Source organism: Tyto alba, unplaced genomic scaffold (assembly GCF_018691265.1).
Source record: "Tyto alba isolate M040663 unplaced genomic scaffold, T.alba_DEE_v4.0 Super-Scaffold_1, whole genome shotgun sequence".
Taxonomy (NCBI): Eukaryota; Metazoa; Chordata; class Aves; order Strigiformes; family Tytonidae; genus Tyto; species Tyto alba.
Genome location: NW_024881261.1, coordinates 33,245,401 through 33,262,509, shown reverse-complemented (window position 1 = coordinate 33,262,509; position 17,109 = coordinate 33,245,401). Strand labels below are relative to the sequence as shown.

General features: G+C 39.4%; 1 protein-coding gene across 2 annotated transcripts in view; it reads left to right on the top strand.

Moving 5' to 3' along the window:
- FAM13C (family with sequence similarity 13 member C) overlaps positions 1 to 17,109 on the top strand; it is a 54,268-nt gene that overhangs the window by 23,808 nt on the left and 13,351 nt on the right. Inside the window, exons 4-8 of one of the 2 annotated variants that reach the window (XM_033004238.2) lie at positions 72 to 135; positions 8,287 to 8,437; positions 13,469 to 13,679; positions 14,629 to 14,767; positions 16,189 to 16,270. In XM_033004238.2, the coding sequence (XP_032860129.1) occupies positions 72 to 135; positions 8,287 to 8,437; positions 13,469 to 13,679; positions 14,629 to 14,767; positions 16,189 to 16,270 (647 nt within the window). The remainder of the gene's footprint in view (positions 1 to 71; positions 136 to 8,286; positions 8,438 to 13,468; positions 13,680 to 14,628; positions 14,768 to 16,188; positions 16,271 to 17,109) is intronic. The other variant, XM_033004239.2, reaches the window with a different exon arrangement.

The following is a 17,109-nucleotide window of genomic DNA, read 5'->3' as shown; positions in this document are numbered from 1 at the left end:
ATGAAAAGCTTGAAATATTTGCAGCACAGATAAGCAATCTATTGAGTGAAAATTCTTGTTTTGTTTTGTAGAATAGATGAGAACTCATGCATTTCACCCAAAGAAGCAAATGAGCAATTTAACAGCTTAAATGAGGTAAGCTTAACCAACAGTTGAAATATGTTGTTACAAATTTTGAATTAGATGCTTGGGTTTTGTTAATTCTAAGGTCTTGGAATAATGTAATCACTTGAGAATCTTAGGTTGGCTTTTTAATAAATCATTTCAGTCATGTTTTTGGAGAAAAGCTTAAAAATGTGATACAAGACTGCTATAATAGTTTAGAAGCCAAAAGCAAGAAATTTAAAAAATATTTAAAGCCAACTTTAGGCTGCTTTCTGTTTGTGCTCAGAAAAGAATTAAACATTCAATATTGACTGAGTGAAATGTCATCTTTGAGGAACATTTGATTTTTTTCCTCATATTACAGCTCAAAAGTGTTCAGCTATCAATTATGTTTTGTTTAAAAATAAGGAGTTCTCGAGGTTGCTATATCTTGCATAAATAAACTATGAACAGTGCAGTGTAGTCTAGAAGGTACTCTTGTTGTAAGAAGGGAAGAGGGGAGAGTTGGAGTGAAGAGAGGAGCAAGGAAAGCCAAACACCACCTGTGACACTCGAAACAAGAGCTGTTTTCACAGGGCGTATGCTAGCAGGGTGGTGTGACAGTAGAGCACAAAGAAGCTGTTTGTGTGATCATGTCAAACAACAGATGAGCCTGGGCTAGATTCTCACAGTCAGCAATATACTAGAGGCCAAAAGCAAGTTTTGCCATTATTCAAAGTGGGAAACCTTATAAAGCATCTCCCACAAACAACGGTATCCGCATACTAGTATAGAGTATGCTTAGACACTGCAAGGGCAAGGCACAATACTGGATTTAAACAAGGAGCAGACAGTATTTTTAAGCGTAGACCAAGACAACAGAACAACAGAAGCAGTGGAAAAAAAAGAAGGGAAAAAAAGAGGGGGAAGGGAAACCCATTCCTGTCAAACCATGGAAAAGATAGCTTTGTTTCCATCATGAGCCAGAGAACATCTATGTCTATTAATAGGAGCCTGACTTTCATTAGGGGAAAACCACAATGTGTCCTTTTAAAGGAATTCAGACTTAATCTTCTCCTTACAATGAATTATTTCCTGTGCATTTGTGCCATTGTTGTGTGGCTCACTTGAAAATCTCAATGCTAACCAGTAAGGCACATTCCATGGCTTATATAAGGCAGTATACTCAGCCTCTGTCTAGTCAATTAAGGCCCTAGGAGAAATCATTAAGTTAGTGCTTCTTTTGAGAATCCCATTGCAAAAAATCACCAAAGCTTCCCCTTAAAAGCTTCCATTTAAAATTCTTGCGAAGGCTTCTTTAAATGTTAATGTAAAATATTATTATAAATAAAATCAGTGTACAGTATCAAAACAGATAAGTAGATCAAAAATTAAAATGAATTGCTAGTAATTTATGGGAATGAGTACAGATTACATTCTGATGCTTTATTCTGCAAAATCTTAGATTGTACTGTGTCTCAGGTCTACTGCAAACCTAAATGGACATGTGTCATAAGAAAATAAATTCCCTTCTTGGATTAGAGAAAGTGCTGTCTCTCTTCACTGCTCACCCGTGGCATTATGCAGACCCAGGGCATATCTTGTTCTATCTTATTGTTGCTTGTTTGTTCCCCATAAAGGAAGTTTTGAACTGAAAATGTCATATGCCTCAAGACACAAATATTGCCATAACAGATACTGCAGAGATTTATTTATGTTCACATAAAATATGCCTATTGTATTTTAGCCTGAACTCTGAGATTAAAAAGCAAGAGAGGTGCTTTTATACACTGCTGTTCTAATGTGACATATAAAAGCATTAATTTCCTCAGAGTGAAGAAATTGAACAGGTTGATATTTGCTCAGTTTCCTTCCTATATGAATCACTTCAAAGGCCATTAAATTCTGAAAGCTTGGATTATTCTCCTTGTCTGCCCCAGCTGCTGTCATAAATCCAGTAAATCCATCAATAAACTGGATATAACAGAATAGCAGCCTTTCTGCCCTAGAGGGGCAGGAGCAGGCCCAGGGGCAGCATGCAGGCATCCTTAGTATTCAGAAACACCGTGCGTGAGGCAGGGCAGTTTCAATTTATGCAGAAAGCACCTAGTATGGGCTTTGCTTCTCCTCCCTTCTCCCCGTCAGCCTCCAGACTGAGACCAGGCTGGGTCTGTGGGTAGAGCAGGCCTATTCCCTTTCCCTCTTCCTTTAGTTCTTAAATTTACCAGACTGTGGGATGTCCACAAGGCCGAGACGAAGGATGCTGTGATAATAGTAATGCTTTATCAGGGAAGGAAATTATTTCTAACAGCAGTGGCTCTCTTTTGGCCACTGTGAGCTATCTGCTCTCTGCGTGGGTATGCAGCGAGCCCTGACTGGTGAGCAGGTCTGGCAGTGATGCCGTGAGGGCGGGCGCGGGGCTGCGAGGCTCCGTCTGGCACGCTGTCTCCCGTCCGGCTGTGGTCCCCTGGATGTGCTGAGCAACGCCTCCCGCGGTGCTGATCCCACAGGCCCCACGCTGGCACCTCCAGCTGGGGAGGGCGGTGCGGATGGCACCTACAGAGGAAAAGTTCATAAAGCTCTTTGAGGGGACTCCCCTCATTGCCACAGCATCTTGGCGATAAATAGGGAGAATTTGTTCATTCAGTAACCTGCTCTCCAGAGGGATTTAGCAGTGTGAATGTAGGCATGGGGTATTTATCTCTAGATGTAAGAGGTTACCTATCTCAATAATTCCTTGTCCTAAGACCTCAACTCTTGATTTCAATAATCACTGGATGCAAAGAGAGATGGTCAGAGTGGTACAGTCTACAGGCTTACTTCTTTGAAAAGATGGTTTCTTTTCTGCAGGCTGAGCTCCCTCTGCAAATGGCAATCCTTTTGTACTGTGGTTCTCCAGCAGGCAAGAGTGTGGTACTTTAATGACTATGTTTCCTTAAAGCATTAACAAAGATAACCAATAGGAAAGAAGTACCACACTGTCTCTCTTCTGTTTTTCTTGGACATTTTGTAAATGTCTTTATTTTTCCATTATCTTTGCTCTGGAATAATGCAGGATGTTTTTTCTTCTAGTGGAATTGGCATAGCTCAAGTTTTTTGAATTGTCAGTTACTGTAAGAGGACATAAGAAGAGATAAGAAACCTTTGTCCAAGACAATTCCTTCTTTTTCAAACTTGCAAAATACTATTCTTAAGAGGCAACAATATGATTATTTTTCCGAAGGAACTTAAGGATACATTTTAAATATTAATATGTCCTTTCCTTTGCATTAGCATGGAATCAGGAATTACTGCATCAGAAACGCTAATGTTAGGCACCAGAGTAAAGCTGGAATGAGCATCAAATCTGAAGTATTTGAACTGAGATCATTAGCTGACATAATATGCCATAGTTTAAGTTACTTCAGTGGTACTGGTTTTTCATATAAGAGCTTACTAAAATTTATGATGGTACCCACCATGACCTAAGATTTCCCTCTTTATGTATTTTAGCTGTTTGTATTTACTTCTAACGTGTTTTACAACTTCCTGCAAATGGCCCGCTTGGGCCCCAGGGGCAGGTCTGGGCCATGGGAGAGTTTTAAGTAGCATGTGCAAAGGCTGGTTCATCTCCAGGTTAGATGTGTTGCTGAGTGTGTGCAGCACAGGAGAGTACAGATCCCCACCACTGTGGCAGGATGCCTGCAGCCACATCAGGGCTGTGCAGGTACTGGAAAGTACTGGAGAATTAGGGGGAAGTTGGAAGGGGTCGGTAAGATTTCAGATGAACTTGGGAGGTGTGAGAAGATGAAGACAGGGCTCAGACTTTATTTTCCTCTCTTTTTACCTTCCTTTTGCTGGCAGTTGGTAGCATGTTGGCCTGCCCCCAGTGAGCACAAGGGTAGAGGACCTGCTGAAAGTTGCTGGTACATGGCCGAGTCCCCTCTCAGAGCACTTTCCTGCTCCGCCTGGGCTGCAGTTGCAGAAGCAGGGGCCTGCACTGCTCCTGCTGCAGAGCGGGAGGTCTGAGGCTGGCAGGACCCAGCCCTGCTGCTCTGGCATTGCCGGCACTTCGAGCAGCCCTCTGAGAGGGGCAGGAGAGGACAGGAGGCAGGGCAGGCAGCAGCAGCATCCCTGCCATTTACTAGGACGCTCCCATTGCCCATCAGTTGGTGACCCTGGGCAGCTTTGTGCTTGGCCTTTGCTTAAAGCTATGTCTTCTTACATGCGTTCCCATAAATAAGTGGTGGCTTTTCACGTATAGTGAGTGCACTGTGGCAGTGCCATAGTACTCAGCTGTGTTTTAGGAGTAAGATGAGGTTGATGGCATACTCCAAATTTGTCGTCTCCCTGGTAACATCAAAATGATCAAAGCTACTTTCCCTTTTTCTCCCTACATCAAATCCCTGTCAAGGGCACATTCACGAAATTATATAAGGTATTTCTATTATTATTATTATATGCATTTTTTTTAGCATTTGGCAGTGACTGGAAATTTGCCATCCACCCACCTTCCACAAATGGGTGAAAAATAACATTTAGAGCAACTGAATATAAACCAGCTGGTGAACTGCAACATAAACATTGCCAAAATGTATTGTTTAACAATGTAGTCTATGTGAATCATTTTTCATACTGAACTTGCCATAAATATTAATGTATCACAGTGATGCAAAGTGAATGTATTTTATTGTTATGGGAATATTTTGTCAAATGCCTAAAGTAACAGTTCATGAAGGTTATGTACTTTTGTCAGTTATTTGCCTATTTTCTCCTTATTGGTATGTTCTTTTGGTATGTTCACCTCTGCTCTCCTTACCTTGCCATTAGCATTTCTCACGATAAGGTCTGGGCTGGGATAAGAGTCCTCACCGGTTTGTAACTGGTATAGTCATCTTTTGCTAGAAGACATTAATGACTGTAAAACACTGCTTGTCTGCTGTGATAATTCCACAGCCAATTCATTTGGGCCTAGCTGGGATGAGAGGCAGTGGAAAATGAGGCCTGTCATGTCATGAAAATCCTTCCCAAAACAGTGCTCTGGCTATGATTCAAGTCAGTACCCTTTCCTTCACAAGGAAAATTCACTGCCACTTGGAAGCTGTTGAAGGTGAGATGGTTTCCATCATTCGGTCTCTAATTGAAGAAAGCCCTGTAGAGGATGAAAGAAGACTTTGAAAGTACCTCATAAAAAATGATCAAATTGATGGTAAGAAGTCTACTAAATGTATGAACAGCAGAACTCCAGTCAGGGTATTGCTGGGGCTGCTGGCTGGCTGACATGTAAAATGGGCACTAAGGTGATACAGCTGTGAATAGAGAAGTGGAGTGAATTCGTTATATTGGTCTTCACTGATAAAGCCCATGTTGGGGACATTTGGTATACTCTTTGTAGCAGACAGGTCAAAGGAGCCAGATCAGTCTGAAGTAATATATGCAAAATATTGGACCAGTGTCAGTGAGTGATGAAGAAAAGATGCCAGTCATTCAATAGTCCTGGAGAAACTGAGGTGTGAAGATGAGGCACTGCTGGTCAAGATGGGTAAATTATCCTTACAAATAGCAGCCAGGCCAGAGTGTGGTAGGCTGTTAATACAACCTGCACCTGAGAATAGTAAAAGTATCTTCTGCCTCTATATCACATGATATTTTTAAAGAAGAGGCATTTAGTTATGAATCAGTGCTTGATCTTGCAATCATTTTTTTTTTCCTGGTACTATAGGATGAGATGTCAAAATGTATATTGACAACAGATGAGAGGAACTTAATTCTGAAATAAATGTATATCTGTCGTGGTTTAGGCCTGGTTGGCAGCCAACCACAATGCAGCAGCTCTCTCTCCCTTCCCCTCCGGCAATGAGAAGGGACAGAGAGCCAGGCTTGGGGTTAGAGATAGGACTGGGATGGGGAAAAATTTCCCTTTATGATCACAAGCAAAAGGCAGACTCATTAGGGGAAGGAAAAATAGAACATACCTTTATTACAGACACTAACAACACATAACAGAGTAGGACAGTGAGAAGCATTGCCACATCTTGAGAACACCTTCCCCCCACCCCTCCCTTCTTCCCGGGCTCAGCTCTGCTCCCGATATCTCTACCTCCTCCCCCAGTGGCACAGGGGCAGGGAATGGGGGGTGCAGTCAGTGCTGCCACTTCCTTCATCTTCGGTGAGGGGAGTGTCCAAAACTTGTTCCTCCTGCTCCAGTGTGGTGCCCCTCTCACAGGAGACAGTCCTCCACAAACTTTCTCTGACATGAGTTCCTCCCATGGGCTGCAGCGTTCCCCACACTGCTCCGTCATGGGTCACTAACTTCCTCCAACTGGATTCCCTCCCACGGCTGCAGCCCTTCCCGAGCTGCTCCGGCGTGGGACTCCCCCGCATGCTGCAATCCTCCCAGCGCTGAATTACAGCAGCGGGGATACCTTTTCCCATGAGACCCCGGCCTTCTTCGGGCACAGAACCTTGATCAGGCAAGCAGAAGCCACAGGCCATAAATCAGTGTCTGCTCCACCGTAGATCTCCATGGGTGGCAGGGGGGGGCCGCCCTGCCATCTCACCACAGGATACAGGGGGGTCTCTGTATCCGGCAAAGCCATTTCATTGTTCACACATCTCTAATATTAAGCTTCTTCTGATGGGAATGGCCAGAGCTCCTGTTCACTCTGGGGCCAGGAGAAGGAAGGTGTTCCTGGATTTCCTTTTTGACTTCAGCTGAGGTCAAAGTTCAAGAGTTGAATTGTAACCTAATACATTTTGTGAAACGGGATATGGATTTTGAAGCACTCCTGACAGCATGCAGGGGGTTGCAGGATCTAGTTATGGTGATCTTGTGCTTTTTCAAAACTTCCCTATTTTGAGGTATCTCCTAGAAGGAACTATCTGCTCCCTTTTCACTGCCTGAATTCTATAAAAGGAATGAAAGGATCAGGGCTGAATGTCTTCCCTGCTGTTCTCAGCCAAAATAGTTTCCTTTTTAAATTTTTATATTTTTTTTTTAACCTAAAACCACAGGCATCCTTCAGTTTATAAAAGGGCTGTATTATAATAAAAATAATGCAAAGACATATTAACCTACTCACTACATAGGTGACATATTGTTACACAAAGGAAATTATTCCAATAAATAAATCCATTATTTCATTAAATGAATCAATAAATTGGTTTCAGGTTTTTGAGAGAGTGGGGAAAGGAGCTTTTCAGGGTGTAAACCTGAGGAGTTTTTCTTCTGTTGCAACTCAGATTTTTGCTCAGAAAATTCTCTTCACAAATATGTACCACTTGAGAGACTTAACATTTTACGTATATTCGGTGTGTGCCAGCTGTGTGATTATTAAGACAGCCTTGTGTGATTTTGTTTTATGTTGCAAGCTGTATTTCCCTTGAGAGAGGGGAACTGAATGTGTGGGGTATCAGTAGTGACTCATTTTGCCCAGTCAGATGGTGATTAGGGCTTTCACAGCATTTACATCACAGCAAGATGCTTGTGTCAGATTGTACAGCTGAATACTGCATGCGGCATTAAAGATTAAAATGAGAAATGGACCAAGCATGACACAGTAGCTGGAAGTGATGTTATGGATTATGAGCCTTGTCCTCATTGATTCATCTGCAGCAAGTGATAATGATCTGTTAATTTTACCTTTGCAGCAGATAGGATATGATCTGGTTGCCCTGTAGAAGCTGCAGCATCCTACATAAAAGCTATGCCTACATAAAGAACTGTCTCTAAAAAAGCCAATTAAAAAATACCTCTTTCAAGAATCCCATGAGGGAGTGTGTTCTTAGTAACTCTTTGTTTACTGCTGCATACTGCACTCACTGGCTGGAGGGGGAGATTTGTTTTTTTATGAATGGTAAACGGGGAGGGACATAATGTCATCAGATCGTGATGTCAGCCCAATGAATGAAATACTTCCTTAATGTATTGCTTCAAGACCAAGAAAAGGGACACCATCTCAGTTTGGCTTCCTAGAATAAATCGCCTTTTGCTGACGAAGTCGTCTTTCCCACGTGTCATGAATAATCCATGTAAATTGGGACTTAAATAACCAGAAGTCAGGAAACTCGTGGAATAGGGCACGTTTGTTCTCTTGCGTGTCCTCGCAAAGCTGCTAGTGGAACACCCCTTTGCAGGCGCTGCTAATGGGCTCAGTGAGTTGAAGAGCTATCGCTGTATTCTGTTGTTCTCTATCTAGCCCAATGTTCTGCTTTTGTCTGCAGAATTCTTTGTTGAAGCTACAAGCCCTTGAAACCGATCTGTGCTCTGCCTTTCTGCCAACCCAGGAAGAAACTCCTCAGCTGCCGGCACCCAAGAATCCAGCCCCTTCATCAGTCCAAAGCAGTGTGCAAGCTGATGGGGCCAGCTGTGGAGGTAAGTGATCATGTCATGATGTGTTCTCATTTGCAATTATGAAAAAGCCTTGTGACTTGCTGTTTAATATCAGATTTGCAGTCTTCTGGGATACAGTGCAGAACTAATGCAAAGCACCATTTCCTGATGCAAATGCTGTGTAATGTAAAAAGGGGTGATACCTGTTAAAAGAAATTAATGGCTATAACCTTCTGGGGTTTTTTTGAGAGGGAATCTTGCTTTTCAGATAGGTTTTAAGAATCCCGATTCTTCTGTTTTCAGTTTTTGTTTTTTTTTTTTTTTTTTCAAGTAAATTTAGGCTTTTTACTTCCTGTGTCTGTATTGTGCGAGATCACCTGCCATATCATGTAATTCTATTTTTGTCATTCTCTTTGTCAGAGCAATATCACTTCATTTCTTTTATTATTGATTTTAATTTAATGCATCATCAGAGAGATAGCAAAGGTGAGTTTTACAGCTTAACAAATTTTTAATCATTCATGAACCTGTATTATTATCCACCTGGGCAAACTGTGATGTGTTATCTCTCCCTCCTTCCTCAATATGGAAACCACTCCTTGCAAATAAATAGCCCTGAGGCTCTGCACTATTTTTGTCAATTCACAGCTTGTAGTCACAGGGCTGGCAGAGTCGTGATGCTCAGTAGAAGAGGAATCACTGTTCGTGAAAAATAGGTCAAAGGCAATATGACTAACACATCTCACAGACAAGTGGCATGAATACACAAATACTTAAATCGTTCACCATGTGTGGTCCAAATTAAGGCAGATTGGTCAGTAATCCTTTTGCAATTGATGTATTATGTCGGAATAAAGGCTAGGTTTAGAAGAACTTATTTCAGAAGCTGTTTGTTCAGAATTTTCAGGAAGAAATAACAGTAGGTTATTTACCTAAAAAAAAAAATAAATCAGAAGTGATAGCATTCCAACTGAAGAAATTATAAAGTTCGAGGTTTGCATTGCACAATTAGGGAAAGACAAAGGAATGTAAAAATACTAAATATCCTGGGTTTTAACTTTAAAAGAAAAATGGATGCTTTAGCCCAGCTAGACAAATACCTTAATAGCTCTTGGATACAGGTATGGAACTTGCACTGGTGCTAGTCCCTTGGCGTGCACCTGAGGCAGAGACAGGTCTCGTATTTGTGCCACACAAGCAGAGACATTTTGCAGCCCATCCGAAATCTGCACTGACTCTTTTCCTTTATGGAAGGGTGGGGGTTTCCTCCTTTTCCAGTAGTTTATGGAATTATTTTGTTCTGGTAGTTTCATAATTCATTGTTAGGATGGTTCATAATTGCTTCCTTTGCTTATTTTTTGCCATTTTGTTTGGATTTTCTTTTCATTCATACTGCTAGTGACCCCTACTTCCAATACCCTTTCTAGCTCCTCTTTGCCTATCTCCAGCTACACAGGCAAATACTGGATGCTGTATCATTTCTCTCACACAATTCAGAGCATGCTCTGTCACTCTAGCTGTTCAAACTTGCGCTTTAGTTAAAGTTTACCTATTTAATGGATTTCAGTGTATGCTCAATCCTGCTAACATCTGGTTTGTGGGTTTTTTAATAACTTGTCATTTTGCATAGATAGAGCTAGTCCTCATTCTGTCTCTTAAATTACTAATGAAATCTTCTGATACACTGATTTTAGGTACAGTTGTCACATGGGACTACTGGCTATTTCAGCTCAAACTTGAATGGAAGTCCAGAGATTTGTATCAGGCTAGGGACAGAGTTTTTAGAGGATGTGCCATATATAGTATGTCTCTAGTTATTAGCCTTAGCTCGATGAATCAGGCAATAAAAATTTTAGTATCAACAATGTACAAAGATATTATTTTTAAAATAAACATGATTGTTGATTTAATTTCTTTTATTCCACATCCCAGTCAACAAAAATTAGAAAAAATACATTGTATATATGGTGAACGAAGCTGGAACAGTCTAGTAAAATGACAGGGTTTTTCAGGATGCAGATTTTAAAGGGGTGAGCAGTAACTGTTATCTCTGAGCAATGTCAGCAATTTCCAGTTTATTTTTGAATATGTAAAAAGTTGAATTAGATCTGGCAAAGTGAGTCCATAAAGAATTGCAAGGGGGTATTAAGCTAGTTTTTTTAAGGGAAAAAAAAGTAGAGTGTGAGTAATTTCTATAGCTTTTGATATGAGTATACATCAAGTATGTGACTTAAGCAGTGAGCAGCTGAACATAACTACAAGATGATCTAAATGTCTTTTAAATTAAAAATCCTGATAATGGCAATCACAGTTATAATGTGTTGAGGGATGAACACACTGCAGCTCTATGTATTCTTGTTTATATACAACAGAGTTCAGTGTATTACTGTTTTACTTACAGAATAACATATGCAGGAATACAGATTTGTACCATATGACTTATGGTATGATTGAAGTCCACATTATGAAGCATACTGCGTAGTATAAGATACTAGATCTTGGCTTTAAGTCCTGTGGTGAGCTCTTGTCAGTGCTAAACTGGACTGAGTAGATGCAGGCTAAGGGACAAATTACCAGCTTGGCTAGAGGCGGCTTGAGTTCACAGTTTTGGCAAAAATAGAGGCTAAAATTAGATCAGACACATGAACATAGCTAGGTGTTTGGTCAGTTCTTGGGCTACTCTCAGGATAATGCTTAGTGTCTTGTTTAGGATCTACGCAGAACTGGAATCGGGATGATGGCCCTAAATTTTAATTAAAAACGGAGTTGCTTATAACTTGTCATCATCCCAAGACGTTCTGCTCTTATAGTAATCGGCCCATGTAAATGAGTTTGTTTGAATGACTTTCTGACCACTTCTGGACAGTAGGTAGTAATTTAATGCATCTGTAGTAGGGTTGGGACTAAAACCTTTCTTGTGGCCATAACAAAGTTGGACCAGTTGGCAAGCTTTAGCGGACCAATGGTGTCAGGAAACCCTGGTGTGAAGGAAATGGAAGAGTCCTGGCTTTTGGGAAATATTCCCAAATTCACCTGGCATGAGGGTTGTCTCCCTTTCTTTTGCTAGCTGAATAAAAAACCTTCTCTGAACTGTCTGCAGCTCTGTGTGTTTGGTTTTACACTACTTGTCCTTTGCATTTATCTTCCAGGAGTGTTTAGTCCTGAATGTGTACTTCTCTTTCATTTCTGAGACTGGGTTGGGCCTAGTAAAATTGCCTGGCTGTAAATGTGAAAAGGAGCAAATGTCTGTGACCAGATAGTTTATCAGCAGTGTACAGGCTGCCTCCTGAAAGAGGAGTACTTCAAGGTCCACAGAAAATCAGAGTTCAAATGTTGGAAACTTTTCCTGCACCTATCATACACAGACTGGATGATATTTTTTAATAACTTCATGTGGAGATTGCTACTTCATATGACTATAAAAGAATGTCTTCCTTTTAATAACAGAGCATGAGAAATAGTGAAACTGTTCTTAGTCAACTTCACAGTGATTATATGTTTCTTGAAGTTCAGATATGGTGAAATAAAAGAAAGCCATTTTTTTCTCATTGACAATATTGTTTTTCTGAAATCAAAACAAAACCCAAATAAAACTTAATTTTTTTAATGTCTTACAGGATAAGGAAAGATTACTTGCCAGAAAGAAAAAAGACACTTTTGCTTACAGAACAACATTTATTCCATCCATTATCGTTATATTTTGTCCACATACATAATTTCCCATGACTGGTACCGTGCTTTACCCTTGCTTCTCTCAGATGCCTTTCTGGATCTTTCTGTGGGAGGATTTGGACCTTATAAATGGTTTAAAAGTTTTGGGTGTTGCTCCAGTATCTTGGAGAGTTGAATCTGACCTACAGAGTATGAAGTACTTACAGGAAAGGTGCTAGGTTAGAATTAATAATCAATGACATTGTCTCATTGTGAAAATGCTTAATGTGACTATAACTGATGGTGCTGTTAGAGTAGATGAACTTTTAGATACCAAAGTCATGTGTAACTTTTGCATGACAGGCTAAACTGTGATTATGCAATAAACAATTGGATTTTTTCTTGTCTGTAAAGGAAAAATAGTTGCAGAATGCTTGATTAAATGGTATTTTAGCCCATTGTAACTATTATTGTTGAAATCAATACTTGCTTTTTATGATGGGTGCCATTCAGAGCTGGTTTGTCCCCACTGTCCTAGTGCTGCGATAGGGATCTGTAGCTTCAGTATCTGTTGGGCAGAGGTCAAATAAAATGTACTTCAAAGGTTCCACTATTTTCCATGTTACCCATTAACAGTATTAGAGTGATGAGGTTCACCACTTCCTACTTTTTCAGTCCAGAATAAATCATCCTGACTTCTAGCTTGACCATCTCTATAAAAAAAAATTTTACCTTTTGAGGCACCTGAGGTGAGGTTTCCATTTATAGTCCAAGACAATATTAACATAGTACCATAAGCGTGACTCCTCCAGGTAGCAATCACTGCACACTACCTGGAATAATTACCTTCAACGTTGTTGTTGTTGGTTGTTATTTTCATATCGTGTCTTCTTTAGACCCATGGATATGTTATTCAAACCTTAAAGAAATTCTGCAGGATACTGCAAGCAACACTGAAGGTTCTTAGCATCAGGACATCATATATATTTGATCTGCATTTCTCTTGACCAAAGGACTAAATGCTAAATGACAAAATTAAACTTGTTTTTTACATCCATTGTCTTCTTCAGGAATGTGGCTTTCAAAAGCAAACAGATATATGAAAAAATAATTAATTCTGAATAAAATCGATTCTGGGAAACTCTCCATCTTTATAATATACTTCATAGTTTACAAACACACCCATCCACATTCTCATGTGAAACTCAAAAATGCTTTATGTTAAGCTAGAAACTGTCCTTTCTATCGTCTCACCCTCAGTACTATGCCCATCCTGCATGTGGCACTTTGCTGAAGTATTTGCTGTTTACTTTACATACTTATGCTTTGAAAACTTCTCTAAGTATAGATTTGTATTTATCTAGGTAGGTAAATATCTTGTGAGTGACCCTTAGTCCATATTGGTTTATGTTTTCTCTCTAGAGCCTGTGCCAGCCCACGGAGACTGGCAGAATGACATGGACAGCAGCCCTCAAGAACATCACTCCCTAGGGACCAGTCGACTGCTGTATCACATCACGGATGGAGACAATCCTCTTTTGTCACCACGCTGCTCTATCTTTAGCCAAAGTCAGAGATTTAATTTAGATACAGAGTCTGCCCCTTCCCCACCCAGTGCTCAACCCTTCATGATGTAAGAAAATATATTTTAATTCTTACATATTTTGAATAACTTTAGTACAGTCCAAAATCTTTGACTCTTCATGTTTTTTCAGTTGCTGTTATGTCATAAACAAGAAATTTTCGTATTGTAACGTATTTTGACATGGTTAGTTTGCAGTATCAGAAACACTATCTAGCATTTTTTCAGTCATAAGACAGTACAATATTCTTTGAAGACTTTCTTAATTATAGTTAGCGAGGACAGTTTTAAATGTTAGCTAGTAATTAATCTGATGACTGAACATAACATAGAGAGGGCTATCAAGGTATAATACTAAAAATTTGGGGTTTTTAGACAACTCTAATTTGAGTCATTCCCTAGATATGAGTGTCATAGAACATATGAACAGTCTATATATATGTGATCTCTAGAAACCAGGCTGTGAGTTTCAGACAGAAACCAAACTTTCTTAAAAGGTTATATACATAGCTGTCAGCTGCATATGAATAATAATCAGATCTATTGATTTGCAATAGTAAAAAATCAGAAACTAAACTGCCTTCAAATGATAATGTTTATTCCCAGTAATAAGAGATATCCCTGAGCTTACTTTTACAAATCATGTCATTACAGTCTCCCATTATAGTTGGAAGACTCTCAAAGTAAGATGTGGGTGTTAAATGTAAATACTGGATGAGGTTGTGACCTACTAGATTAAACTTTTGAAAAATATTCTGAAATCCCCCAATTAAAAAAGAGAGTGAAAGACAGATTGTGAACCCAGTAGTATACCCTAGGGGTACCTTCAAGCAAAAGCAATTATTTTATGCTTCCTTTGTAAAACTAAGCTGTCTGTGTCCTTGAAAGAACCTGGCTGTAAGTTCTGAAGTGCAAGGAAAGCATTAAGTGTGCCTGAAACAGGGCATGGTCCATTACAGCCAGTTCTTTGATCCAGCTACTCTGTTCTGGGCTTTTGCAGGTCGAGAAGTTCTTCTAGATGTAACTGTGAAGAGTGCAAGGAACCACAAACAGTAACACAACTTACCAAACATCTGCAGAGTCTCAAGAGGAAAATTAGGAAGTATGAAGAAAAGTTTGAGCAAGAAAAAAAATACCTGGTAAGATAATAATTGAAAAGATAAAGGGAAATACCACAAGAGGCAGGCAAGAATCTCAGTGTATTTAAACTTATGCAAAACAATGAGAGAAAGGTTATTTTTGGTAAAATGAAATTAAAAAATCATCAATGAGGGAATATCTTTTTATCATCTTTCAGTGTATGCAGTAGTTCTGAGACTCTAACTTACATTTTCTTTGGATTACCTTGGTTGCAAAATATCCATCTTCTAGATGTGTGAGAAGTGTGAATCAGTGAACCATAGCTGAGAGGCTTGTGAACCAAAATGATTCAAAAGACGAAAACCTGCTTATTTACTTTGTAGAAGTCATTTGCTTGGAAACTGTTGCTCTGCTGAGCAGATTGCTTCATTCAGGCCGACTCCTGTAAACCTCCGAAGCAGAGGGCTCGATAGAGGCTGGTGGCAGAAATTAGGGGACTGAGAATCGTGATGTATTGCTGGTGGGGCATTGATTGAGGTCAATGGTGTGTTCTGTGCGGTGTATGCAAGATCATTGCTCACGTCCAGCTTGTGTAATGTGAATTGTGCAGTATAAACATATCAAAACATCTGTGATGCTAAGGATGTGTACAATATGAAGCAGGGAAGTTTGTGGTATTTTATGACTACATTACAATGAAAATTAAGCAAATTGTATATTACCTTTTAATTTCATCAATGACTGCAAACTTAAACGTACATTTGTGAATTGTACTGCCCTGTGGTCATAATATACTCTTAGGAGTAAAAATTCATACCTAAACAGTCATCACACTGAGACCAGAAAAGAAATTATTTCAGAGGTTTAATTTGAAAAATTGTTTTGCCATTTTAAATATCTGAGTTTTGAAGAACCAGTGTAAATTGATTTTAATTTGAAGGCAATTTCTAAATGCACAGAAAGACTGGTATACAAAGATTTTGCTGTTTTTTGCTTTTGAAATCACTCTGTTGCACAGGATTTTTTCATTTTTATTAAACAGTTCAGTTGAAAATTTTGAAGTGCTGTTTCCCAAGAGAAGTCATTGTCTTAGAGCAGTAAGGGACCTGCAAGGGACAGGGTGCTTCAGTTACTAGCCTAGAAATCACTTAGAAACTTAGCTAACATGAGCTATTTGATCAGTTCTTTTGAAGTCACTGAGATTACTTATCCAATCAGTCAGGGACTTAGATGTTTTTTTTTTTTAGGATCAGAGCCAAAATGCTCAGACCCATGTAGCACTATGCCACAACAGGGAGAGGTAAGTCATGATAAATTAGTACCATGATGAAGCCAAGTGCTCTGCCTGACGCTATGATATAGTGCTGTTGGAACTACGGACATTTTTTAGCACACTGCGTGTGGATAGGTCTTTCTCTGTTTGATTGTATAACCATCAATTCCTTCTGGTTTTATTCTTCCTTTTTTTCTTTACATTCAGCCTTCACATGGTGACAAGACTTCCAACCCTGAAGTTCTGAAATGGATGAATGATCTGGCCAAAGGTCGTAAGCAACTCAAAGGTACATAATAGCATGTCATTTCATTTTATTGCTGAAGCTTTTGGAAGTATGAGTGTACTGGGAATATTTTAGAGTTTGTTGTCTAACCTCAGCGCTCTGACTATTTTTCACAGTGCATGGCAGTAAGTGTCCTAATGACAACAGAGATATTAGGTGATATGACTTATCTCGATTCCTGAAAACAGGGATTAAAGTAAGCCTGTTCAATCCTCATAACGAGGCCAAAAAGGGGAAGGGGAAAAAGACGTCACCTCTTCCTCATCACTATAAACATTCATGCAAAGGCAATGTTATTCTCAATATTTTTGTGAGCGTCTGAAATACAGAACTACAAAATTAAAAGTGTCCTTGTGATAGTACAAATACAGATGCAAAATGTTTCTTTAGGACTGAGGTTACACAGCTCTAAAGCTTTTATTTTTTTGAGTATAAAAACAGAGCTTTCCCTGATACTAGATTTGGTCTAGAGGGTCAAGTTTTGCCCTTGACTGTCTGCATACCACTCCATTAATGTCTATGGGTATATCACATGCTTGCCCTCAGGGACAATGTAGTCAAGACTGACTGATTTTTTTATTTTTATAAAGACTGTTTATATTTTATCTAAATCTTTTTTTCCCTATTACAAATGAATTCTCACTACTAATTAAATTGTAGTATTATCTTTCATCTCTGTTTTGGATATAGTTAAGAATGTATGTATAGAGGGTGTGATCGCGGTAAATAAAAAATTAGAAACTCATCTTTCAGTAAATTTCTTCTGGAAAGTTCTTCCTTAAATAGTATGATGCATGATTACTAGTTTTTTTATTTATTTTTTTTCTCCTTGAACTTTGTGT